The 24,875-nt window shown below is 55.7% G+C and overlaps 2 protein-coding genes across 11 annotated transcripts in view; both read right to left on the bottom strand.

Moving 5' to 3' along the window:
- SPEG (striated muscle enriched protein kinase) overlaps positions 1-10,883 on the bottom strand; it is a 57,104-nt gene extending 46,221 nt beyond the window's left edge. For 2 of the 10 annotated variants that reach the window (XM_027049859.2, XM_027049935.2), the window contains exons 1-4: positions 10,215-10,880; positions 1,173-1,202; positions 498-587; positions 78-414 (exon numbers count right to left, since the gene is read on the bottom strand). In XM_027049859.2, the coding sequence (XP_026905660.1) occupies positions 78-414; positions 498-587; positions 1,173-1,202; positions 10,215-10,593 (836 nt within the window). In that variant the 5' untranslated portion in view covers positions 10,594-10,880. Of the gene's footprint in view, positions 1-77; positions 415-497; positions 588-1,172; positions 2,160-3,213; positions 3,328-10,214 lie in introns of those variants that run through there. The other 8 variants (XM_027049875.2, XM_027049898.2, XM_027049930.2 and 5 more) reach the window with 8 other exon arrangements.
- A 6,025-nt stretch (positions 10,884-16,908) lies between these two features.
- DES (desmin) lies at positions 16,909-24,238 on the bottom strand. Its single transcript, XM_015066589.3, has 9 exons — positions 23,563-24,238; positions 22,477-22,537; positions 22,262-22,357; positions 21,948-22,109; positions 21,651-21,776; positions 21,017-21,237; positions 19,447-19,490; positions 17,928-18,010; positions 16,909-17,712 (listed from the first exon to the last, which is right to left on the bottom strand). Exons 1-9 carry the CDS (start codon positions 24,144-24,146, stop codon positions 17,671-17,673), a joined length of 1,419 nt encoding a protein of 472 aa, XP_014922075.2. The 5' UTR covers positions 24,147-24,238; the 3' UTR covers positions 16,909-17,670.
- Between the last annotated feature and the right edge of the window lie 637 nt (positions 24,239-24,875).

The following is a 24,875-nucleotide window of genomic DNA, read 5'->3' as shown; positions in this document are numbered from 1 at the left end:
TGACGGGGTGGTGAGGGGCAGTGCAGGACAGCATGGTGAGGTGGAACAGTGCAGGCCTGGGTGAGGCCATTACTTACACGTGAATCGAGAGCGCCCGTCCTCTGTATAGACTGAATGCGCTGCCATACAGGTCACTGGCCACCGAAAGGCTATCCTCTGACCCCCAGCTTGCGCCCACCAGATTAGCTCGAGACGCCCGTACCAGCGGCTCCACCCCCAGGTGCCGTGGCCCGGCCCCGGTTGCCTGTGCTTGCCTTGGGCTGCCCGGGAGGCGGCGGGTGCCACCCCTGCTGCCCGCTTCCTGCTCCAAGACCGTCTGCCCGCTGCCCCACCAGCTCACTTGCTCCTCTGAGGTGCCTGTCACGGAGGTCGGGGGTGTGTCCAGGGAGGTGCCCACCAGGGTGTCGGAGCCCCCTAGAGAAAGGAGCACGGTGAAGCCCGGGCACCTCTTGTAGGAAGCCCGCCTGCCTGCTCTTAGAGCAGCCCAGATAGCTCACCCGTGGGGGTGCTGAAGTCCCCGTCATCCCGAAGCTCCAGGCGCTGGGTCCCCTGCACATCGCTGATGTCATCCTCGCCCGTCTCCGAGTCTGGAGAAGAAGGGGTCTGTGTGGGCAGGGCCCTCCTCCCTCTGACTCCAACTCTTCCCTGTGTCTCCTCCCGCCTCCCCCCCACCCAGCAGGCTCCATCTTACCACCAGCACGGCTTCCACACCCATCTTCTCCCCTCTTTTGCTCCCCCACGTCCCCCTGCCCTTCCTGGGCTGCTCAGGCCAGTCCCGTGGCTTCACCTCTGCGCCCCTGGCTACTCACCCCTGCCTCCCTGGTGGTGCTCTCAAAGCCACCTACCATCCCCCCTCCCAGCCACTTAATGGATTACCAGGGTCTCAGCCCTCCCCTCCTCCCTGGTCAGTGATAGCTTAGGTTCCTGTGCAGCCCCCAAACAACAAGATCCTAGGTTCCAAGGCTCTAAAGTGTGGGTTCCAATACTCCAGGAACAAAGGGGAGTCACCTCAGAGTCGTACTGTCAGGGCACTTGACCAACCGCAGGGCCAGCCTGTCCTCCACCCCAAGCCAGCCGGAACACATCAGGGTGCAGCTGAGGCAGGGTGAGGAGAGGCCAGGATCGGGCAGGGAGAGGGGAGTGGAGGGCTAGGGCAGGAGCCAGTTTCCTACCGTAACTTTGCTTTCTGCAGGAGCGGAAAACTTCGCTTCCATAGGAGCAGCAGGAGAGAGACATGGACAGACTGTTATCAGAGCGTTTGTGGTGTAGGGCGTGGTGGATAGGCAGGACAGAGGGGGCATGAGGGTACCCAGTGCCCAGAAATGCCCTGTGGGGATGGGGGAGGGGGAGGGAGGCACCTGGAATGGGCAAAGCATCTCTCATCCTGACTGCCTGCAGGCTCCCACTGTGCCCAGCTGGGGAGCACACCTGTTTAGACTGGTTATTCCAACTACCCCAGCAATTCTGTACCCTTGGCACTCTCACTGGTGCTGCCACTGGCCACGCACACACATGTACACACATACATCTGCTTGTGTTGAGCCCAGTCACAGACCCAGGCCCCCCATTAGGGGTTAGGCCCACCCTCCTTAAAATACTTGCGCTGTGCTTTGACCCTTCCTTGCAAACCAATCTCCCCACCTGTTCTGCATCATGATGTGACAGCTACCCTCTTCCTGATCCCTCTCTTCTACTTCTGAGTGGTCCTCAACAATGCCCAGTGGTTAGGCGAGAAGCAAAGTTTCCTGGGCATATTTTTAACTTTCCCAGGTTCTATCAGGTTCTGTGCCTCAGTTTCTCTATGAGTGCTATGACAAGCAGGAGCCACGTGCTGGTTGTCAAAGCATGGCAGTGAGCTCATCACCACTTGGCCCCACAGATGGAGAACCCTGAGCCCAGGCCCATGTTGGAGTGTGCTAGTGAGTCCCCCCCCTCCCCCGCCATTGTTAGGTTCTCTCTCAGAGGGTACGGGGCACCTCTTTGAGTGGGTATGGATGTGTACTGGGGGATCCCACATCTCATGGGCTGTCTTCCGGGCCTGGGTGCCTCATGAAGGGACATGGACCAAGAAAAGGAGTGGGCATGGGCTAGAGCAAGGAGCCCATGGTCCACGCACCATGGGTGAGTCGGCCAAAGGCCCGGCGGGAGTGGCCGGTTTTCTGAAAGAGAAAAGCCAGAATGAATTGTTGAGGGGAAGGCTCACTCCTGATGTCCCTTACTTCCCATCGAAACCTCTATATTAAACAGAAACTCGTTCCAGGGGCTGGGGTGGGGCGGGGGGGGGGGGGGTAATGCACAGAGACTTAGGGCAGCCAGCTTCCCCAGTAGGGAATGTTTCCACTCTTCCCAGCCTTTCAGCCCTCCCAGCAGGAGCTCCAGGCTGGCTACCCAGCTTGGCTCTGGGGAGGAGCAGAGGAGGAAGGAGAGAGAGGACAGCAAAGCTGTGGGTCAAATGCTGGGACTCTGACAGAGGCTCACAGGACTGGGGACCTGAGCGACACCACCCCCCCCCCCCCCCGAGATAGAAGCTAGGGGATAAAATAGGAAGCTGACTGACGTGAAGGAATCGGGGGGGGGGGGGTGCTTGGATGACTGGGAGATGGAGGGACGAGGGCACAGATTCCTGCTTGGGGGGGTAGGTGGGTGAGGACAGATACCTGAAATAGGTGTCAAGCGGGTGGGGAGGGTGACGGGGGAGCAGAAGACAAGGTCCCCCAAGGGCCGGAGCCTCACGAATGCAGGAAGGAGGCCCGGGTACGCGGAGGACAGGGCAGGGCTTAGGGAATTTATTGCGCTCGGCGCGGATCCCTGTGCGTTGCTTCCAGGAGCTCGGGAAGATGGAAGGCTCCAGAGTGGGGGGGCTGGGGAAAGCCGGGGCGGGGGGCCGGGGTTGGACCGAGGCGAGAGGGGACGGGGTGGCAAAGAAGCCAGTGGGTGCTCCACGCCGAACTGCGGCGGGGGCCTTCCCGGGGGGTCGCGGGGATTGCGGGCAACTGGGGGTCTGCCCTTCGGCACGGGGAGGGGCCGGCGCGCGCGGCACGCAGTCTGGGGAGCCCCCAGCAGCGCGCCCGGCCGCGGCCCTGGGCCGCTGGGTGGGGCGGGCGCGGCCCCGGCGCCCCCTCCCCCGGGGCCCGGCCGCGGTGACCCGCCCTCCCTTGGGGCGCCCAGCCCTGCCCGCCCCCTCCCGGCGCCGCCCGCCCCCGGAGCCCTCACCTGGAAACGCTTCTTCACCCACAGCTTCTTCATGGCGGGGGAGGGGGCCGCGCCGGCGGCCGGGCGAGGAGGGGACGGGCGGGGGCGGGGCGGAGTCGGAGGCGGGGCCGGGGGCGAGAAGGGGAGCGGGCGGGAGCCGGCGCCGGTGGCGGAAGGAGCCGCGGGGCCGCTGGAGCCCGGGCGGGGGGAAGGCGGCGGCGGCGGCGGCGGCGGCGGCGGCGGCGGCGGCGGCGTCCAGAGCCCGCCCCTCCCCCGCCAGCCTGCACCCCACCTGGCGCCCCTTCCCAGGCCTGCTCCCCTGCGACCTCCGGGGCGGCGCTCACCTGCCTCCGGTCACCCCCGCCCCGCACCTGCCTCCCGGGCCCTGGGCACATGGGGAAACTGAGGCACAGAATGGGGTGCAGTGGCCCCTATGAGAGTTCGGGCCACCCTCTCATTGGCAGCCTGACGCGGTCTCCACGCCACCCCCACTCGCGTCCCGCGGGGCCGCTCTGGAAGGTCAGCCGCATCTCGACTTGCTCACTCCACAAACATGCGCACACTCCACTGTGCCAGGCAGTACCGAACTCGTCACCGCGGGAACACGCCGCAGGGCCACAGCGCCGGGCGGGGGCGTCTAGGTCGCACACTGGGTAAAAGTCCTGGTGGGTGGGGGCTCCGTGCTGCCATGGACCGATACTAAAAACCCTCTGGCTCCTCAGGAGAGCCAGAGAGGACCCTAGAGTCTCTTGATGGTAGGTACTCTGTCCCTACCCCGTGGCGCATACACACACACACACACACACACACACACACACACACACACACACCAGCTAAGGTGCCCAGAGATACTATTATTCACAAATAGGACCCATTTTCTCATTCATAGGTGAGTGTACTCCCAGGCTTCCTTTGTCCTTCTCCCATTCAGAACCATGCACACTCTCCCTATGCAAAACTCAACCCTTCCTTCCCCCCACCCAGCAATCATTATAACTAAGTTTCTTAAGCATTTACTAAGTGCCAGGCACTTTATAAATGTTACCTCATTGACAACAACCCCTTATGAACATTTAAGAGGCTCCATTTAACTGACAAGTGACTAAGGCTCAGAGAAGTCCTATCACTTAGCCAAAGCCATACAGGTTCTGTGTCACCCTGTCCTCTAGATCCAAATCCCCACCCCAGCATACACAAGTATTGCCATTCCTGGCTTCTGAGCTGTGACTACAAAGTCATCTTCATTAACAATTACTGCATGCTTAGTATGTACTGAGCATTGTGCTAAGCACTTTTACATGAATCAATTCATTTAAGCTTTACAATGAGAGGCAGGACTGAGGCAGAGAGAGGTTATTTGCCCAAGGTCACACAGCCAATCACTGGGGGAGCCAGGATTCTAACCCAAGCACTGTGACCAAGTTATTGACCACTATGCAATAAAGCCTCACATGCTAATAAGTCAGTATGTTCCCTAACTTTATTTCTTTAAAACAGGGGTCCAAAATAAATACACAGCCAACTGATGAGTTTTGTTTAGCCTGCACTCTTATTTTAGGTGGGGCATGGACCTTCAAGTTCAGCCCCTGACGACAATACCTCTCTGTTATCAATTTCTACTGGGCTTCTGAAGTTATTTGAATTTTTTTAAAATTTTTTTAACGTTTTTATTTATTTTTGGGACAGAGAGAGACAGAGCATGAACGAGGGAGGGGCAGAGAGAGAGGGAGACACAGAATCGGAAACAGGCTCCAGGCTCTGAGCTATCAGCCCAGAGCCTGACGCGGGGCTCGAACTCACCGACCGCGAGATCGTGACCTGGCTGAAGTCGGACGCTTAACCGACTGCGCCACCCAGGCGCCCCAGAAGTTATTTGAATTTATGGACCTTTTTTTTTTTTTAGTTTAAAGTCATGTCTTGTACATTCTGGGTGCACACAGGTGGTTCTGTTTCCCAGAACCCCAAAGGCAAATGTCGCATGTACAGGCATGTGCATGGGGATGTACACTCAGAGCATACACGTGTGCATCCATATCAGTTCCAGTCAGAGCACCCTGGACACCCACAGGCGCTTTCCCTGCCCACCCCCAAACACACCCACTCACAGATGGGGAAGCTGAGTGAGGAGAGGGGGTAACTTGAGCCCCTGTTCCCCAGGAGAATCCGAGGGGCTGGCACATTCCATAGCAAAAATAACCAATGGGCAGCGGGCGTGAGTGACGGGACAGCTGGGCCGAGGACAGGCCTGTGGGATTCTGTGTTCCTGTTCTGGGTCTGCACTGCTCACCCCCACAGGGCTGGCCTGCGATAGGCTTACAGGGTGGGCCACCCCCAGCTGGCCCTAGATTGCCCCATTTTCCCCTCCATGGCTGGACAGGTGTGCCCCTTTGTCATTTCCCCAAACCCAGACTTCCAATTCCCACACTGCTAGCATTTCCCCTTCCAAAGAAAGCCCAGCTCATCATGCCATGCCCGATCTCTCACACGGACCCTCCTCAGAGCCAGATGCACCCACTCCCCTCCTCCTTGCCTCTTCTCTTTCCTTCCTGGAAGGTCCAGTTTCTCCCTTCCCTCCTTTTGCTTACCCTGCTCTGCATTTCTGACATACTATAATATTTTTACTTATTTATTGTGCTGATTGCATATCGTCTGTCTCCCCTCACTAGGATGTAATCTCTAGGACAGGAACTTGGGGGTTTCCCCTCCTCTCATGTAGCCCAAGCACCTGAAACAGTGCGTGGCCCACAGTAGACACTCGATAAAATGAGAGGGGAGGACAGAGCTGGGGATGGTGGGGATAGGGATGGTAAATCTTCCTGGAACAGCTCATTCATCGAGCCCTCCTCCCTCCTCTGTCCAGACCCAGACCCTTTCCTAAGAAATAGCTGGAGCAATGGCCATTTCAAGTTCCACTCAGGATCTTCCCAGGAGAGCCTTCCCTGGCTTCAGGAAAGTTCTCCTGCATGGGCTTTGGCTACTTTGGGGCTTCTCTGCTCCTGTCTCTCTTTTATCCCAGGGCTCCTCACTGCTGCCACTCTGGCTCCTCCTCCCCTACCTGATGAGGCCTGGGCATGAATGGATAGCGACACTCTCCCCACCCATTCCCAACTCCATACTAGTCTCCTCCTGGCTTTTCATCCAGACATTCCAAATTCCTGGTGAAAATGAGAACTGCAGAATATTCCTCAACACAGGTTCTGGTGTATTCCCACCTTTTCCTTGCTGAACAAGCCCTCTCTCCCTGTCTGTAACCTCTCGTCTCCATGCTCTCAAGTCCCCAGCATGGTCCACTCCTATCTGTTGACCTTTGGCCCTTCTGACTGAAACCAGAGTCTTCCAGACTCCAGCTACACAACATGCAACTAACAGGGTAAGTACTGTCAGCTTGCCCCTTCTCTCGGCTGTGCCTTGTCCTCCTTACCCCTTGCCCTTTAAGCCTCCACCTCCAACCACACATGTCCCAAGCTTTGAGGGTGGTGCTTGTTCTGGTCACTTGATTTGCACATAGCTCCACAACCCAGTCATGATAGAGAATGCCCACCTATCTTGGACCAGCTACAGGCCAGAAGATGGCTTTGGGGATATGGTTGGGAGAAGGATGGTTAATGATGATAGATCCTTGCCTTTAGTCTTCCCATGCTTCTCTTCCTGAGGACAGGCAACGTGGCCCTGAACCCAAAGACCTGGCTTTCAGATCTGGCTCTGACACCTCTCTTAGGCATGTGACCTCGAGTCAATTCCCTCTTGGAACGCCAGTTTTCTTGTATGTGTAACCATCACAACAGTAATCTAGGCTTAGAAGATTAAATAATGGAATGATAGAGGGTTCTGTACACATGCTAAGGATTCTACAGGTAGCCTGCATGTCTGCCATCTTCACTATTCCTGGTCTTTCCTCATTTCTACACCCCAAATCCCACTCTCTTGTGTCCCATCCTCCAAACTCTCCAGCCTGTGGCCCACTTGTCTTCTTATGGCCTCAGTCTCCCCAAGCCATGCCAATATGCCTCCATCCTTGAGCTAACATCTCAGGAGGAGTGCCAGGAGCCTTAGCATCACCCTGTCTTCCGGAGCCAGACAGCAATCCCAGCCAGGAAACTGCCTCCTTCTTCTGCAGCCAGGTCCTGGCTTGGCTTCCTCGAGAACCCTGAAGTCCTCCTGCTGTCGATCCCCACCAAGAAAAGTTTTCCATGAGTAAGTCTGAGCAATGCTGAGCTGCTGGCCCAGCTGCCTCTGACCAAGACCTGTAACTGCAGGGACTGGCAGTGGGGGCGGGGGTGGGGTGGAGGGGACTGGGCAATAGGAGGAGGAGGAAGCCAGACTCATGCAGTCAGTCCCCCACCACCACCAAGCAAAGCCCCCTGCCCTCCCCCAAATCATGTGAAAGGGGAGTAGTAGTTAAGCACCTAGTTCTTTGCAGCGAATCAGATCCCCCCCAAAATCCAGCTGAGCCACCTTCTATCTGTATAAGACATGACATTTAATCCTCTCCACCAGCTCCCCCAGGGTTGCTATGGGACTTCAATTATATATCAACAGATATGATAATGTGTCACCTGCCATGCAGTACTGTGGAGCTCTTCATAACATTACAGATTACCACCAAGAATAATTACCAACTGATAATAATTATAAGACTGGTCTTGGGGTAGGGGCGCCTGGGTGGCTCAGTAGGTTGAGGGTCTGACTCTTGATTTCGGCTCAGGTCGTGATCTCAGGGTTGTGAGGTTGAGCCCTGCATGGAGCTCCGTGCTGAGCAGGGAGCCGGCTTAAGATTCTCTCTCTCTCTCCCTCTGCCTCTCTCTCATAAATAAATAAATAAATAAAAAATAAGACTGGTCTTGGGGTAAAGATTTTGCCCGTAGGAAAAAGCTCTCAAATGTGACTTATGACTTGCTGCAGCCCACTCCTTTTTCTGTTTTAACATAATTGTCAAAAGGCCCCAAGTCCAGTCCCCGAGGCACCTAGGGTCCTTTCCTACCCCACGCCTCTCAAACGTGCTGTTCCACCAGCGCAGCCTGGAGACCATCCTCCTGGCCTCTATCTAGATACGCCCCGCCAGCATTCAGCCCTGCCAACCATGCTACCCAGTTTACAGAGGGACTGAGGAAACACATCTTGCAGGAGGGCTCTAGCACCCTGTCATTCTCCCCACTCTGGGGAACCAGAGCAGGCTAGAAGGCTCTCCTCTGAAAGAGAAGGTCTGGGCTACTCCCCATACAATGGACAGCTGCCCTCCCTTTCTCTTTCTCTCGCCTACCTCCAGAACTCCTTGAGTGGTAAAAAGCCCCCAAGGTGGAAACCAGGAGGAATGGGCTCTTAGTTCTGGGGTGGCTATAACTAGCAATATTTTTCTGGCAGATCTTTCTCCACTCTGGACTACAGTGTCCTCGCCTACAAAAGGAAGTATTTGGAGCTACTGTTCTCTGTGGTCATTTCAACTTGAAACAAATATGGCACTCTCAGTGCTTCCTTTCCCCTCCCTAAAATCTCTCTCCCCCAGACTGTATTCTCACCAACCTATCATGCACTTCGGTTTATGTTCTGTTTTCGGTCCCCTTTGCCCCAAGGGGACCAGATCCCCAAGGACTCCGATCCTCCCCCAGTTCAGAGCACTACCAGGATCGTCTTCTTCCCCGACTCCTGCGCCTGGCCAAGTACAAGGCTAATCAAGAGAAGCCAGCCTTGACCCTCTCCGTCCCAGGCTTGGCCACAGGAAGTCCGAGGAACCAGTTGTTGAAGACGGTGGGGGTGAGCAGGGTGGCACGCAGGAGAGAGGGGGGATGCTGAAAGAGGGAGGCTGAGCCCCTGCTCCATCTTCCGACACGCTGTAACTCAGAGTCAGCTACCGAGGTCCCCCATCCTTGTGCCTCCTCCTTGTGTCTACCCAAGGGTGCACCCCTACACAACACCCCCCGGCTGGAATGAGAATTCCCTGTTGAAGATGCCTGGGACACACTCAGTGATCAGTGATCCCCACGCTCTTTGCCATCTCCCCAACTCCAGCCTACTTCCCCAGGATTCTGGTTCTGTCTGCAGAGAAGAACTGGCTGGCTTAGGGGCTGAGAAAGTTAAGGAAACCCAGACACTGACCCCGGGAGAGTCCGCCCTGGCCTGCCCCCCACACCAGCCCCAGCAGGACCCTGAGGACGAGGCCCAATCTCGGTCCCCTCCCTTCTGCCTCAGATCGACATCTGTCCCTTCACACACGAGCCTGGCACTCTACCCCCACATGGGCAGGGGCCCAAGCACAGGCCTGAGCATCCTCTTTCCACGCCCTCTGAACCTCAGGTAGACATACATGGCCGATTGGCTTTCCATCCCAATTCCACAAACCCCCATCCCTCAACTGCTTGTGCCACCAGACCCCTCCACAGCCCGCATAGGTACACACGCACATGCACGTGCACACCCTTGCATGTGGATTCTCAAGCACCCTCCTCCCTGCACACCGGGGAGCCCCCAGACCTAGCTTCACTCTCTGATGCTCTGCACTCTGTTCATAATTGTCTACCCACTGGCTTCTTCTAACTAGCCTGGTGCCCATTACACCAACCCTCCCCAGCAACGGACTGTGAGGAGCTCTGACCCATCCCTTCACATCGCAGTGGGACCTGGGGAGCCCGCCCCTCTTTCAGACATGTGCACACCTGTCAGGGGTCCCAGGTCTAAGTTATCTGAAATGATGAAGACGATTTTTCCCCAGGAGGACTCTCTTTACTGGAAACTAGGAGGGCTTTCACTATGGAAGTCCCAGAGAGGCCTGAGTGGGGCTCAGGTTTTGCTTACCAAATGCTGACCCTTGACCTCTGACCTTCCTGTGGGGGAAACCTCTCTACTCTGACACCCCTTTCGCCCCAGCACACACTTTCCTCTTGATGGGCACTTCTGGGTCAGCACAGCTAAGAAGCCCGAGCACCTGGGAAGAGACCTGGGTGCACCGGGACCTCCCCACGTGGCCTGGCAGTCCTTCTCCGGCTCCGAGCACCCCTCCCCACCGGGCACCCCCGCCTCCCCATTACCTCCGACCTCCAGCACCGTGAGGACAGCCTCACAGGAGGCCTGGCCCCGCTCGTTCTGGGCCCTGCAGCTGTACACGCCGGCGTCCTGCGCCCTGCAGCTCCGCAGCCACAGGCAGCTGGGCTCAGCGGCCTGTGGGGGCAGGGGCTGCCCGTCCCGGAACCAGCTGAGGCTGGGCTGGGGCGTCCCGCTCACCGCCACCCGCAGCCGCACGTCGCTGCCCGCCAACACCGCCGCGTCCTTCAGGGGCCGCAGGAAGACCGGCGCCCCGGCCGCCGCCCCTCCGCCGGCCCCCACCTTGGCTCGCTTCGGGGGCACCCCGGGGCTGGGGGGTGCCCTCATGCCCGCGTCCCCGCCTCGCGTGCCCCGGGCTTTCTGCATGGCCTCTGCGAGCTGGGCTGGGGAGAACGCTGGAACCGGACGGCCACGGGGAGCACCCGGGGGGATGGTGCCCTGGGAGACGAGTCCTGGGGGGCCGGCGCCCTGCCTTCCTGCCGCCCGCCCGCCTTCGGCCTGTGTTACCCAGAAGGTCACCAGGGCGGCCGGCCGGTTGCGCCTCGGGGGCTATTTTTAGGCCCCCCGGCTCGGGTTGCGAGGGAGCAGTGGAGGGAGGGGGCAGCAGAGGAGGGGACTTGGACTCCAGACTGCCCCTTCCCTCTTTCCAGGAGCCCCTATCTCCAACACTGGCTTAAATGGGGGCCCTGAGGACTGGTTCCAGGCCCCATCCCCCATGGTGCACCGCCCCCGGCCCACTCAGGAGTCTGGAGTCGGATTACCCCTGGGCTCATCACATTGCCCTTCCTTCCACCCTCCCCTGGTGCTGCTGATTCCCAGCTGGGGGAGAGGGAGAGGAGGTCCTGGATGACATGTCTAAGAGGCAGATGGGGAAGCAGGCCACAGCGGAGGTGAGTAGACAGCCAGGAAGAAGGACCAGTGGCCACCCCCAGCCTCCATGCCAGCCTGGTGAACAGTAAGCCCAGGAACAGGGAGTCAGTGGATTCAGGCTCCCAGCTGGTCCTGCCCTAACTTGCGGGGTGGTACTGAAGCTCTCTCAACCCCCAAGTCCTCATCTGTTAAAAATGGGTAGTCGAATAGGGGTTGCAACAGGCAGAGAAGGGTGGAAGGATGTTCCAGGCAGAGGGAACAGCATGACCTAAATCAGAGCAAGCTGAAAGGAGATGACATGTTCTAAGAGTCAGAGGAGTTTGGAGACATTGAACTGCAGTGGGGTGGGGTGAGTGGAGGTTTTGCTTGCAAGGTCTGTATCCTGATGGCAGTGGGGCGCTGCTACAGGGTGTTACACAGCAGGATAACATGGTCAGAGCTGTGTTTTAGAAGGATCCCTCTTGGCAGCCATGGTGCGCAGGGTGAGTCGGAGTTGATGGGAGAGCTGGAGGTCAGTTACAGCGTGGTTCTCAAAGTATGGCACCTGTTGAAAGTACAGACTCTCAGTCCCTACCCCCAGAGACCAAGGTGCATCGGGGGTGCTGGGAGGGTCCAGGAATCTGCACATTTAACAAGTGGCCCAGATAACTCAGATGCATCTAAGGGTTGCACTTTGACAAACATCAAGATGGGACATTACGGGTCTTAAAAGTTCAAGTGAGACTTTTGCAACGGAACAGTTCACATGAATCTACATATGTGATAAAATTGCGTGCACACACACACACACACACACACACACTAATGAGTGCATGGAACACTGGTAAAATGTCAAGAAAGTGGGTGGCAATTTCCTGGTTGTGACATTGTACTGTAGTTATGCAACACGGAGCCATTGGGGATTGCCAAGTGAAGTATCTTTCTGTATTGTTTCTTAGAATCTCATGTGAATCTACAGTTATCTCGAAATAAAAAGTTACACAAAAGTTCAGGTGACAGACCCAGGCCTGAACTTGAGCCTCGAGGAGTGAAGCCTGGGAGGGCAGAGAGGAGCCCGAGGAGGAGCCCTGAGTCATTCTGAGATGCAGAAAGTTACTCTCAATGTCACCTCACCCCCCACCCTCACTCAGGAAGACCAAAGTCAAAGTGTGCTTGTGCATGTGAATGCAGAGGGTACAGAAGAGACAATTTAAGCACTGAATTATGTCCACAGGGATTAAGAGCCTTGAGGAATGAAATTTCTTTGTTGTTTGCATGCATCACAGCTTACTCTTTGTGCTGTTCAGTTCTTTGGGTTTTGACGAAAGCACAGAATTGTGCATCCTCTACCTCAGGACCATACAGAACATCACCCTAAATATTTGCCTGAATATTCCTTTTGTGCTCAACCACATCCCCTCCGCCGATCCCTGGAAGCCATTGATAATGAAGTATTAAACATGAATGTAATTCTAAAAAGATAAAAGTGGGGGGGGGCGGGGCGGGAGGCTTCACAAGCAGATGGAACATCAAGAACAAAGAACTAGAGGGACGCCTGCGTGGCTCAGTCGGTTAAGCGTCCCACTTCAGCTCAGGTCATGATCTCACGGTTCATAGTTCGAGCCCTGCGTCGGGCTCTGTGCTGCCAGCTCAGAGCCTGAAGCCTCCCTCTCTCTCTCTGCCGCTCCCCATCTTGAGTGCTCTCTCCCCCTCTCTCTCTCAAAAATAAACATTAAAAAAAAAAAAAAGAACAAAACCCAGTAAATCCAAAGCCACCTAGCACTAGACCTCAACAACTCGCTCAGAATGCATGCAGTTAGGTGGTCTGTAAATGTTGACTGGGTGGTTGGTTGGTTGGTCAGTTGGTTGAATAAATGAACTGTGTGGTCTTGAGTAAGTCACTTAATGTCATAGAGGTTCAGTTTCTTCATCTATAAAATGGGGTAGCCCAACTCAGGATTTATTCGTTCATTCAACAAACATTCTTGAGTTCCTATTCTGTGCTTGGCACTGTCCTAGGCAGTAGGGATATAGCAGTGGACAAAAAAGACAAGGATTCCTGCCCTGCAGGGGAAATGGAGCAGGGCAAGGGAGATGGGAGCGTGGTGGGGCTTGAACTTTCGAATAGGGTGGTTGGAGGCTCACTGGGAATAATTGAACCAATCTTAAAGGAGTGAGGAAACAAAAGGTGTGGATATCTGGATAGGACTGCTTCTGGCAGAGGGGGGAGCGTGCCTGGTAGGCTCCAAGCAGAGCCAGGGGCCAGTGGGGCTGGAGGGAGTGGTAGGGAGGGTAGAGGGACATGAGGTCAGTTGGGTAGCAGGGGCCAGACAGCAAGCATCTCGTAGGCCATGGCACTTTTGTTCTTAGTGAAAACGGGAAGTCATCTCGGAGGATTTTGAGCTGAGGAGTTACATGATCTGACTTAGGTTGTTGTGATGGCTTTAAATTATTATATTAAATATTAAAATGAATATTAACTATTTAACAGGGCCTGGCGCAGGGCCTGGAACATGGCTTGTGTATCTCCTGGCAGAAGGTCCGTAAGGGGGGGCATTCATTGATGTGTGCTCAGGGGTGTGTGGGCCCGTAGGGAGGGCACAGGCCCGTGTGAGTCACTGGTGCCCTCTCCTGGAGGAGCCCGTACTAGCCGTGCCGGTCAGAAGCCAGCAGGTTCTGGCCAGGCCCACCACCCAGAGCAGCTGGCTACAAGGCGCTCATCTGTCCCTCAGAATGGGCCCCCTAGTGCTCTGCGGCCTGGCGCCGGGCTGGGTGTGTGCTGCCAGTCTGCCTTGCCTTGCGATCACAAGCCTATGGTGTCATGGAAAGAGATCTGGACTCTGGAGGCCAAGGAGCCTGGAGCCTGGTCCTCCTGTGCCGTGGAGATGCTGTGTGACCTTGCCAGTTCACCCCACCTCTCTGGGCCGTGGGGAGTTTCCTCTGGAATGGAAGGATGCACCATGTGCCTGGCACACGGCAAAAGGTCAATAAATGTTGGTTGGATCAGTGAACGAAGTGGGGGCCATGAGCCTTCCCAGTAAATATTTAATTTAGAGAAATGTAAATAAAAGTGCTCGGTGGGTATTCATTCAACAAGTACTTAAATATTTAATGAACACCTTCTATGGAGCAAGCAAGCACTCTCCCAGGCACCAGGGGAACAGTGGTGAGGAAAATGATGAACCGCCCCCCCACCTTGGTTAGCTGACATTCAGGTGCTGGACCGGAGGCCATTGATGTATTTGCATAAGTGTCCTGGGCCACCAGGTGAGAGGAGGGAGAGGGAGGTGTAATTGGGTAGAAGGTGCTGTCTCAGGGGCAGGGGGAGGAGGAGGGTAGTCAGAATGGACAGAGAGGGCAGGACAGTGTCCGCTGAGCCCTCAGTTCCTGGCCCAGGGACATATTTGTCTTTATAGTCTTTCCTACCTCACCCCTCAGGTGGCATCTGAGTTGGTCTAGAACAGGTCCCCTGGGTCTAACGTGAAGCTAGTCAGCCCTCCATGGGCTCTCTTATTTCATGATGTTCAGAGTCTTACAGGAGAAGATACCTGAGTGCTCCAAGGAAAAGGGAGAGTTTTTGCCATGGAGGTGATGGGGTGCATATATATGACCACATGGAACCCAGATCTTTTTTTTTTTTTGGCTTGTTTTGTCCATTCTTTGGGAACACCACATCCATGTCCCCTGCCCTAGAGTCCCTGTATCACTGTCCAACTCCCAAAGAGATAGGCAAAGCAGAGGACTTAGAACCAGAGGATTTCTATTTAGGTTTTTTGCTGTTTTTAAAGATTTTATTTTCAAGTAATCTCTACACCCAACGTGAGACTTGAACTCACAACCCCAAGATCAAGAGTCAGACGATCTACCGACTGAGCCAGGCAGGCGCCCTGAACCAGAGGACTTCTAGGCCCAGGAAGGCTCTGCTCAGAGAATGCTTCCCCGCTGGGGACACAGGGTGGGTCTGGACTTCTCTCTTCTCTGAGGACAAGTGGGTAGTAGTTACCGGAGACACAAGTGTGCCAAGGAGGAGGACTTTCTGACTTGCAGAGCTATCCCAGCTAGAAGGGGTCACTATGCAGGTAGTATGTTCTCTGACACCAGAGATATTCAAGCAGAGCTTGACGACCGCTCATCAAGGTGTTGGGGCGAGGCTGGGGAGGGGACTCCTGTATTGTGGGGGTCACTGCCTCAGGGACTTGGGGTCTGACTATAAGAGTCGAAGATGCCTAGACTCTCTCCACTTTAGTGACTAGTCTACACCTACCCTTTTTTTGGAGGGTAGAGATGCCTCTAAGACCTCCCCTGACCTACGTGTCCCTTTAGCCTTTGTGGGGTAGATGAGTGAACATACTCATTTAGGGGAAAGAAGAAATTGCTGAGAGGCTCCTGAAATCACTCACAGATACACACACTACCTCTTATCCACCTGAGCCTAGCCTCACCCAAGCATGTCTCTCACAGAGAAACTAATTCAGACTCCAGGGCCCCCACCAGGCTCAGGGATGAGAAGCCCCTCACCCATCCCTCTTCCTGTATCCCAGGATGGGGACACTGTAAACGCTACTCCTGATTTCATTTGGAATTTCACTACGGGTTGATTGGGGTAGTTCTGGGGTCCGCAGGGTTCATCCCACTAGATCACTGGGGGAAAAGAAATGACCATGAATCACCAGTGACAGAGGGTGGGGACCTGGGTGTGCCCAGGGCAAAGACAGAGAATGGAGCCTTCTTATAGGGAGGGGCTACACAACCCAGAGGGAAGGGGCAACTCATGAGGGAGGGTGGCATCCAAGGAGAAGAAGAATGATAGAGACACCAGAAAGGCTCTGGAAGTTTCTGGAAAAAGCCAGTTAGGAGCGTCAGCCTAAAGACCTTAAGACTAAAATCCTATTCGTTTTTTTTTTTTTTTTTTTTCCTTACAGACTGTGCCTGAGTTTACCACATTTGTGATCTCTACCCTCTTCTCCTCTCTTATAAAGAGTAATCTCTTAAATCTGTGAGGACTAACTTGAAGGTTGAGGCCTATACGGATCCATCAGGCTTCCTAAATCTTAGGTCCATCTGGAATTTTTTGGAAGAAGTAAAAAGAGACAGGCTTCACTCCTGTCCCAATGGCTGCCCAATGACCCCTAAGCCTATATATTCTCCCACAGAAACCTTTAACACATCTGTGTTAATATTTTATTCTAGGACTTCCTAATGCTTTTTCATATGTCCTACACTCCCCTCTCCTATGCTTACCAAATTGTCCCCAAATTTCCCTTTGGTATTTTCACTGAGATTGCATTGCATTGAAATTATAGATTAATGTAGGATGAATTGACATCTTTAGAATGTTGAGACTTCTTCTCCAAGAACAAGATAAAGCTTTCCATTTTTCTTAACATTGTTTTTGTTCCTGAATCAGCCCTTGTTCATCGAAGGTGCTCAGGCAGGTTTAATGGGAGGAGGCTGTGAACTTCTTTGGGGAAGGGAATAGGGGAGTTCTACTTCAGGGCCAGTCTGTGTCCTTCAGAAAGAGCAGCAGGTGGTGTCCCTGGGGCCCTGATCATCTCGAAGTGGGGTAGGGGGCCCAAAGGCAGCAGCTCAGGAATTGGGGCCTAACAGGAGGTATTCAAGGGTCCCTTTAAAAAGTCTCCTGCCCAACCCCCCTCCACCACTCACTACATGCACACAGCAAGGCTGGGAAGTTCTGGGAACAGTAGGGGTGACAGGCCCTGGGGGACAGTCTGACTGGGCAGGAGGGCAGCGCACAATCCATCTCAAGGGGCGTGCGACAGGGCCCTGGGGGCCCCCAGAGGCAACCAGGCAGTCAACACAGCCAGGACATGCTAGGCTTGTGCTTCCTTTTTATTGTTTCTGTCCAGAGCCCCTGCTGCAGGGGAGGGGCAGGTATGGAGGGGGGCACCCCTCCCCCTGCCTGAGACCGCTCTCTGCCTCTCTCCTCTCCTCTCCTCTCCAGCATCTCGCCCACCCTCTCTCTTTCTGAATCTCCTGCTCCCACATCTGGCACCTTCGGGGGTTCCCTCTTGCAGCCCCTGCTTTCTAAGCCCACTGTGGGAAAGGAAGGGGCCATGGGGTCAGTTTCAAGCCCCCATTCCCACAGGGGCTAGTCTCCCAGTCATCTGCCCGGCTTGTTGGGGAGGCTGCCCTTTCTCTCTGACCCAGGCTAGGGAGTAGGGAGTAGGCACGTCCATAGGTTCCATCCTGATCACATGGGGTCTCAACACCCTGCTCTGGAGCCCTCTCCAAAGCCAGAGGCTAGAGCCTGAGGTCACAGAGGTAGGAGGGGCAGGGGCACTGCTCTGCCTTTGCTCCATCCTGGCCCTGCCCAGCACACCCTGAGGGCAGCCAGGAACCAGGCTCACTCATCTCCAACATCCAGGACTCACACAGCTGGGGCTGCCTGTGCCTGGGCAGGGGTGAGCCATGTCCCCTGTAGGGGCCATGAGCAGTGGTCGGTAAGCAGGGGTCAGAGGCTGTGAGGGGAGCACTGTGGCTGGGTGTGGTGACCTGGGATGGAAGGAGGCTGGCTTCAGGAGGCAGTGAGGACAGGGGCGAGGATGGTCTCTGATGGCAGAGGGGTCTCTGGCTTTAGAGCACCTCATGTTGCTGCTGTGTGGCCTCACTGACGACCTGGGGAAGAAGAGAAGCCCAGTGCAAACCAGTGCTGGCAGGAGAATAGAGCCCCAATCCTGGGTTGCCCTTCAACTCCAGGGCAGCAGGACCCCCTCTCCTTCCAGGTAGAGGCTTGAACCAACACAGTTGGTGGAAGGCACCTGGCTGACAGCCTCTCAGACACACCCCATAGCCCCCCCTCCATGGGTAAGGGGACCAGGCAGATGGCTCACCTCCCCATCCCGGGTCTCGATGGTCTTGATCATCACTGTCTTCTTGGTATGGACCTCAGAACCCCTTTGCTCAGGGCTTGTTTCTGTAATAGATCCAACCACATAATCAGCCTGACCAAGTCCAGGCCTGGGCCACTCCAGGGACTAGAAGTTCATCCCTGGTGCCATGGGATGGAGCCCAGAAGTCTCCTCCCCCTTCAAGATGGGCCTGTTACTTCTTCAGCAAGACTTCATAACCTGTCCTTGAGCCCAGCATCCAGCAGCGGGCTCTGCAGACACTGGGGCCAATCCCATGGCCGGGAAGGGCTCAGAAGCCAACAGATGTGCTCCAGCCATGGGCTGATTTAGAAGGGTGGGGGACCCCTGAGGCCCCAGACCACCCAACATTCCCATTCGTCACACACCTCTTTGCTCCCTCTCTACCACTGGGCTCCAACACAGCCCTGCATGAATTTGTACCTGGAAAGAACCCCAACCCCAGCGTCAAGACACTCTTTTGGAGGACCTCATGGCACCCAGCCCCCTTTCAGACTCCAGATGAGTAAACTGTGTCTTAATGAAAGAGAGACAGAGAAGTCAGCTACTGATTCTTCGTGCTGGTGGCCACTCACTTGCCCCTCTACGCCCCAGTGTCTTCACTGTGAAACAGTAACAATGATACTTGCACTGTCATGGCCACAGAACCATTGGTTTGAAAAAGCATTAAGCAGTTTCAGTTGCAAGGCTTACGCTCGGGTGTCTGCATAAACTACCAACTGAAAAAAGAGGTTCTGAGTTTTACAGGGCAGGTCAAATTTAGGTCCTGAGTATTCTGAGTTTGGTGTTCATGAATCTCCTTAGCGAGCAACCAGCCTGTGATGAACGTTGTAACTCGGTGGAGCACGGCATGTATTTTTCCCGATGGAAATGAACGTCGAAGATATAAAAGGTTTGATCTAGGAAAGGCGATCCTGCCAAGGACTCCGACTTGCTTTCCTAATGTATCATTAAAGCGCGTTTTTCTGCTCTCTGGGGCTGGAAAGCCACTCGATCTGCATATTACTAATGTCAGAATGGCAGAATGCCCTAGGAGCTCGTTCTTTTAATTGTTTGGCTTTGCTAAGGTTTGGCTCCATTTTTTGTAAACATGCATCCAACATCTTGCTCCAGCAAACTGGAGGTGTTCAACAAGGAGCTGGGGGTGGGAGTGGGAGTGGTAGGGGATGCTTGGCAATTTGCCAAACAGACACTGGCTGGGGGGTGCCTTGTAGCCCAGGGTGTATGGTTCTAGATGCTTCTGCTGCCAGACCCCCAAGGACACCCCTGGTACCTTCAGAGTTTGGGTATATTGGGAACATCTTGCTGTCAGACGGTGCCTCTCCCTAACTTCCCTCACCCACCTGCAGCAGCCCCCTTTCTCTTTCCCAGACCCCAGCCCTGTCCCCACAGCTCCATCTTCCCTTCCTGGCTGGCCTCAGGCAGTGCCCATGCCGGACGCCTGCCCCTGCCACCCAGCATCCACTGACCAACAGGCACTCACCTCGGAAGTTGAGAGCAGAGAAGGTCTGGATGGGGATGTTGATCCTGAAAGGGGAGAGACCAAGCCCCCAAAGGGTTAGGGCCCTCCATCTCTCCCTGTGACCCCCCCCCACCAAAGCTTGCCCAGGCCCCCTCTAAAGACCATTGTCAGCTGTCCCTGTCCCATTGACCTTAACACTCCCACCTTCATGCTACTAAGGGCATGGGGTCAAAGGTCAACTGCAGCTATCCCAAGAACTGTTCGTTCTGGAAGGATCACTCATTCCATCCCTGACTTGCTGGCCTCACATCAGTACTCCCAACCCCACTGCCCTTTCCAGTTCACCAGGATTTCCTTCTTCAGGCACTGCAGGGTGTATCGATAGCAGCTGTGGGCAACATCCATCATGTATGCCCACCCTCCAGCCAGGCTGGGAACCTCCAGCCCACCCACGGGAGGGCAAGTGACAGCGTAAATGCCATCCCCATTTATGCCTAGTGCTGGGAGAATGCAACATTGAGAATGCAACTTGAGCCACCTTAAAAGGTCATTATAGGTACATGTAATTCTATGAAATCTGAAATCTATGTGCAGTCTATCTAAACATGTCTGCTGATTTTTTAAAACCTTAGATATTATCATTCTTATGAGTATCAATAGGCGTCATTTTTTTTTTTTTTTTGAGCAATTGACCTGTTTTAAATTGAGGTTAGGTTTACATGCAGGGAAATGCACAGTTGCTTAGTATACAAGTCAGCAAGTTTTGATCAATGTCTACATCCATGTAACTACCAGTCTAAATCAACATAGACAGCATTTCTAGGGCGCCTGGGTGGCTCAGTAGGTTAAGCACCCAGCTCGTCATTTCAGCTCAGGTCACGATCTCATGGTTCATGAGATCGAGCTCTGTGAGCCCACTCGGGATTCTCTCTCTCCTGCCCTCTCTGCCCCTCTCCCACGTATGCCCTCTCTCCCCCTCTCTCTCTCTCTCAAAAATGAATAAACAAACATTAAAAAAAGATGTATGGCATTTCCATCACCCCAGAAATTTCCCTCACATTGCCTTCTAGTCGCATGTCATTTTCGGTATCTAGAGGTTAAGTTGCTCTGAGCATGTCATGCTGTCTTATCCTCCGAGCATGTGTGTGTGTGTGTGTGTGTGTGTGTGCACTTGTACACCCTCAGTGCACGAGTCTTGCACTCTCCTTCTTAGCCTGTGTCCAAGGCTCTCTGCTTGTCTCTCTTGGCCCCTCCTTTACCTTCCTCATCATCCCCTACTCTGCTTTCAACTCCCCCTTGACTGGCAGTAATATTTTATTACTCGTTGCTGAACATGGTTTTATGCTGCTGGTTCTTAATTCTGAAGGTGGATGAGGGAATACTTATGTTTCTCTTTTTATAAAAGTTATTAATTAAATCACCTTTACCCAGGTGGCCTTAGTTAATTCTCCACAATTAGTGGTGTGGTGGCCTCGTGTACAAAATTATTTCCAGATCTTGCTAAGGTGATACTGAGCCCCCCTCCCAGGGCAGGAATGGGTGCCTCAGCACTCCCCAGAACCCCACCACCAGCCCCGGCCTCGCCTCTCACCGGCTTTCCTCGCCCTCCAGCAGCTTCCGGTAGGTGGCGATCTCCACATCTAGGGCCATCTTGACATTGAGCAGGTCCTGGTACTCGCGCAGGTGGCGGGCCATCTCATCCTTGAGGTGCCTGATCTCTTCTTCCAGACGTGCAATGTTGTCCTGGTAGCCACTGGCCTCACTAGCAAAGCGGTCTTCCAGCTCCCGCATCTGCCTCATTAGGGAATCGTTCTGCAGGAGAGGGACACCCAGGTCGAGAACAGGCATGGAGGGGTGGGCACTAGTGACCCGGGATGGGGAGAGACACAGCCTCAGAGCTAGGAGGCAACCCCAGATGGTCAGGTCCAGGAGTTGGAAAACCCTTCTGAGCTAGGGGACCCCGAACTCAAGTGAAGTCTTATGTAGAAACCCAGAGAACAGAAGTGATAAAAGGAAGCATCAATGTTCATCCTCTCCACCCCCACCTAGGAGCCCCATAATTCCTGAGAGTCCAGCTGAGAATCCACCCATCTGTTTTCATCCCTGTGGTAGATATAAAGAGACAGAGGCCCAGAGAGGGTATGTGATGGGAACCAAGGTCACAGAGGGAGAGTGTGAGCTGTAGGCCTGAAGGGTCGGGCTGGGCAAGGTGGGCAGGGACTTACAGTGCCCTTGAGGGCATCGATTTCGCAGGTGTAGGACTGGATCTGGTGTCGGTACTCCATCATCTCCTGCTTGGCCTGGCGCAGCGCATCGTTATTCTTGTTGGCTGCCTGGGTCAGGTCGGACACCTAAGGGTAGGGCGGGGCATGAGAAAAGGAGAATGCAGGTAGGGATGGCAAGGGACAAGGGAGCGTGGAGACCTGGCTCACCCTCCTCCCCACGGATAGAGCAGAGGAAGCATCTCTAAACAGGAATGGAGGGGGACAGAGGAGCCAGGGCGCCTGGGCCAGGTTACCCACCTTTGACTTGTACCATTCCTCAGCTTCTGAGATGTTCTTAGCTGCAATGGTCTCATACTGAGCCCGGATGTCCCTGAGGGCAGCAGTGAGGTCTGGCTTGGACATGTCCATCTCTACTTGTACTTGTTGTTCCTGAAGTTGGGCCTGTAGCTCTCGGATCTCCTGCAGGGTGCAGCTGGGTTTCAGTGCTTTACCAAGACCCACCCACACAGCACCCCCACAGCCCTGTTCCCAGAGCCTTGCACTGCCCCCCATCCCTTCCAGCTGCCCTCACCAGGGTCTAAAGACCCTGAAGATGCAGGCTGAGGGCATACCTCCTCATGCACTTTCTTAAGGAACGCAATTTCCTCGTTGAGAGATTCAATCCTGCGCTCCAGGTCAATTCGAGCTAGAGTAGCGGCATCCACGTCCTGGGAGTGATCAAGCAAGAGGGACAGGGTCACTGATAACCCAGGCAGGGCAGAGGGAGACCAGGGGTCACATGGGGTGAGAAGGGTAAGGCTCTACTGGGGGACCAAAGAGGGCTCACCGCTCGGAAGGCAGCCAAATTGTTCTCTGCTTCTTCTTTCAACTGAATCTCCTCTTGCAGCCTGGCCAGAACAGGCAGACAGAAAGTGACAGTTGGTGGGGATAAAACTGGCCGTGGAGATGCCTGGGTGGGGGCTGCCCAGGGAGTGGGGCTCCCACAGTGTCAGGAGGCCTGGCTAGAGGGTAGAGACAAGAGGCCCCGCCCACCCAGGGAGGGGACAGGAAGTGGTCCAACTTCTTCCCCAGAGCCACACCCCGGAAGTCTATGTCCCCACCAGATTGTGACCTCCGTGGGGTTAGGAACTGTGTCTATTTTATCCACTGCTATGTTCCTGGTTCCCAGCCCCAGCCTGGCCCATGTAGGCACTCAATTATTGTCTGTGTCCCAGGGGCAGGACAGTGATTGTGCTCACTTAAGCTGTAAGAAGCAGGACCTACTAACACTTGCTCTGTTCTTGCTCCCTTTTCAGACGGGAAGGCTGATGAAGCCCACCACCAAGTCCTCCAAGTTTTCTGGGGACTGCAGCTAGCTCCTCCCCTTTTCCTCTAGCTTATCCATTCCCTCTGTGAAATGGCACAGCCTCAGCTAGGGACAAGGACCAAGATCTGCTGTCTACCCACTTCCCCTGGGCCCCCTTACAGATGAGCTGAGAGCTACCACTTGGGATTCCCCAGCCCCTGCCTGTCCCAGCCGGCCCCATCCTCCTTGTCTCCTATCAACCTCTCCTCTCCCTCTGACTGAACCCCGACCTCCTCCCTCCACTCCTCTGCCTGTCCCCCGTCAACACCACCCCAGCATCTTAAGATGCTCTTAAGGAGGCTGTCCACAGAGCCCAGGTCTCCCATTTGCACCCCCAGGAGGTCCCCAAGAAAACTCCTCCTTTGCAGAGTGAGAGCACGAGGGAGAGACCTGCGGTCCATCTCTCCTCGGAGGACGCCGTAGATGGCTCTCTCCCCAGAGCGGGGAGGAGAGGAGTCCCTGGCGCCCTGGGGGCAGGCAGGTGCTGACGGCTGCGCCCCAGCCCCCAGGCCTCGCCTCCCGCGCCCAGCCCATGGAGAAGGGGTTCCGGGAGCGCCGGGACCTCACTTGGCCTTGAGCCGCTGCAGGTCGTCCAGCAAATTGTCGCGCTCGACGTCGACGCGGGCGCGCTGGTTGGTGAGCACCTCCACCTGGCGCCGCAGCTCCCGCAGCTCCTCCTCGTAGATCTCGGCCACCCGGGTCGGCTCGCGGCCCTTGAGCCGGTTCACCTCGGCGGCGAGCGCCGCGTTCTGCTGCTCCAGGAAGCGCACCTTCTCGATGTAGTTGGCGAAGCGGTCGTTGAGTTCCTGCAGCTCCACCTTCTCGTTGGTGCGCGTGGTCAGGAACTCCTGGTTCACGGCGTCGGCCAGCGAGAAGTCCAGCAGCTCGCCCGCGCCGTAGGAGGAGGAGGAGGGCACGCGGGCCGTCCCCAGCCGGCTGGCCCGCAGCGACCCCAGGCCCCCGGCCCCGCCCGACGTGCGCGACACCTGGTACACGCGGGACGTCACCGAGCTCGAGGAGCCCTTGGTGCCGAAGCTCCCGCGCGGGAACACCGGCGAGCTCAGCGGGGAGCCGAGCGGGAAGCCCGAGGCCCCACCGAACCTGCGGTGGTAGGAGGACGTGAGCTGGCTGGACGAGTAGGCCTGGCTCATGGTGACGGCGCGGGCGAGGCTGGGCGGCACGGAGGAGGCGGCGGGCGGCGGCCGGCCGGAGAGTGGATGCGTCGAGGGAAGATAGGGCCCCTTAGCCGTCCGCACTATTTGTATCCCTCCTGACATCAGCCCCCGCCGCCCCTCCCCTGACAGCTGCAGGATCCCGCTGTCCTGCCAGGAAGGGCGGCCGCTGGCGTGGGGGCGGGGAGGCCGGCTCCCCCGCAGGAGGCCTGCGCCCCTCGGCTGGTGGGAAGGGGCCCTTAAGAGGTGTGGGACAGGCTGGAGGACCTAGGAGGGCAGAAGATGGGCAGGCCTGCCAACCCTTTCACCGGGGGCAGCAAGCATGTCCAGAACCCCTTGACAGGCCTCTTTCAGCCCTTGGGTGCCTGGGGAGGGGGACGGGAGTCAGGGGAGAGAGTAGGAGAGAGGGTTCCACTTGGTTTGAGGGTGTCCCTTTTGCTCTAAGGAGAGACTTTGAGTCATTTCCTGAAGGGACATGACCTATTCCCAAGAAAGGCTCAAAATCACATCCCCCCTCCCCCCCAAAGATTTTCTAGAAGGGACGGAGTTTCGGCAGGGCTCAGGCAACACAGCCCACCAGCCGGGCATAGAGGAAGAGGGTCTCTAGGCAGGCAGGGTGGGAGAGGATCCTGGGGGGCAGAGAACAGTCCTGGCCAGATCCCGCCTGCTCATGAATCTACCCTGGTACCAGGGTTCTAGCCCTGAGCC

This window comes from Acinonyx jubatus, chromosome C1 (genome assembly GCF_027475565.1).
Source record: "Acinonyx jubatus isolate Ajub_Pintada_27869175 chromosome C1, VMU_Ajub_asm_v1.0, whole genome shotgun sequence".
NCBI lineage: Eukaryota > Metazoa > Chordata > Mammalia > Carnivora > Felidae > Acinonyx > Acinonyx jubatus.
Note: the sequence above shows the minus strand (reverse complement) of the source record. Positions and strands in the feature narration are given on the sequence as shown.

Excerpts from the sequence above, each read along its gene's own strand:
- DES (XM_015066589.3), bottom strand. The coding sequence starts at position 24,146 with ATGAGCCAGGCCTACTCGTCCAGCCAGCTCACGTCCTCCTACCACCGC. Across the intron at positions 22,538-23,562 it reads CTGCAGCGGCTCAAGGCCAA|GCTGCAAGAGGAGATTCAGT; the intron begins GTGAGGTCCCGG and ends TGTTCTGGCCAG. Across the intron at positions 22,358-22,476 it reads ATTTGGCTGCCTTCCGAGCG|GACGTGGATGCCGCTACTCT; the intron begins GTGAGCCCTCTT and ends GATCACTCCCAG.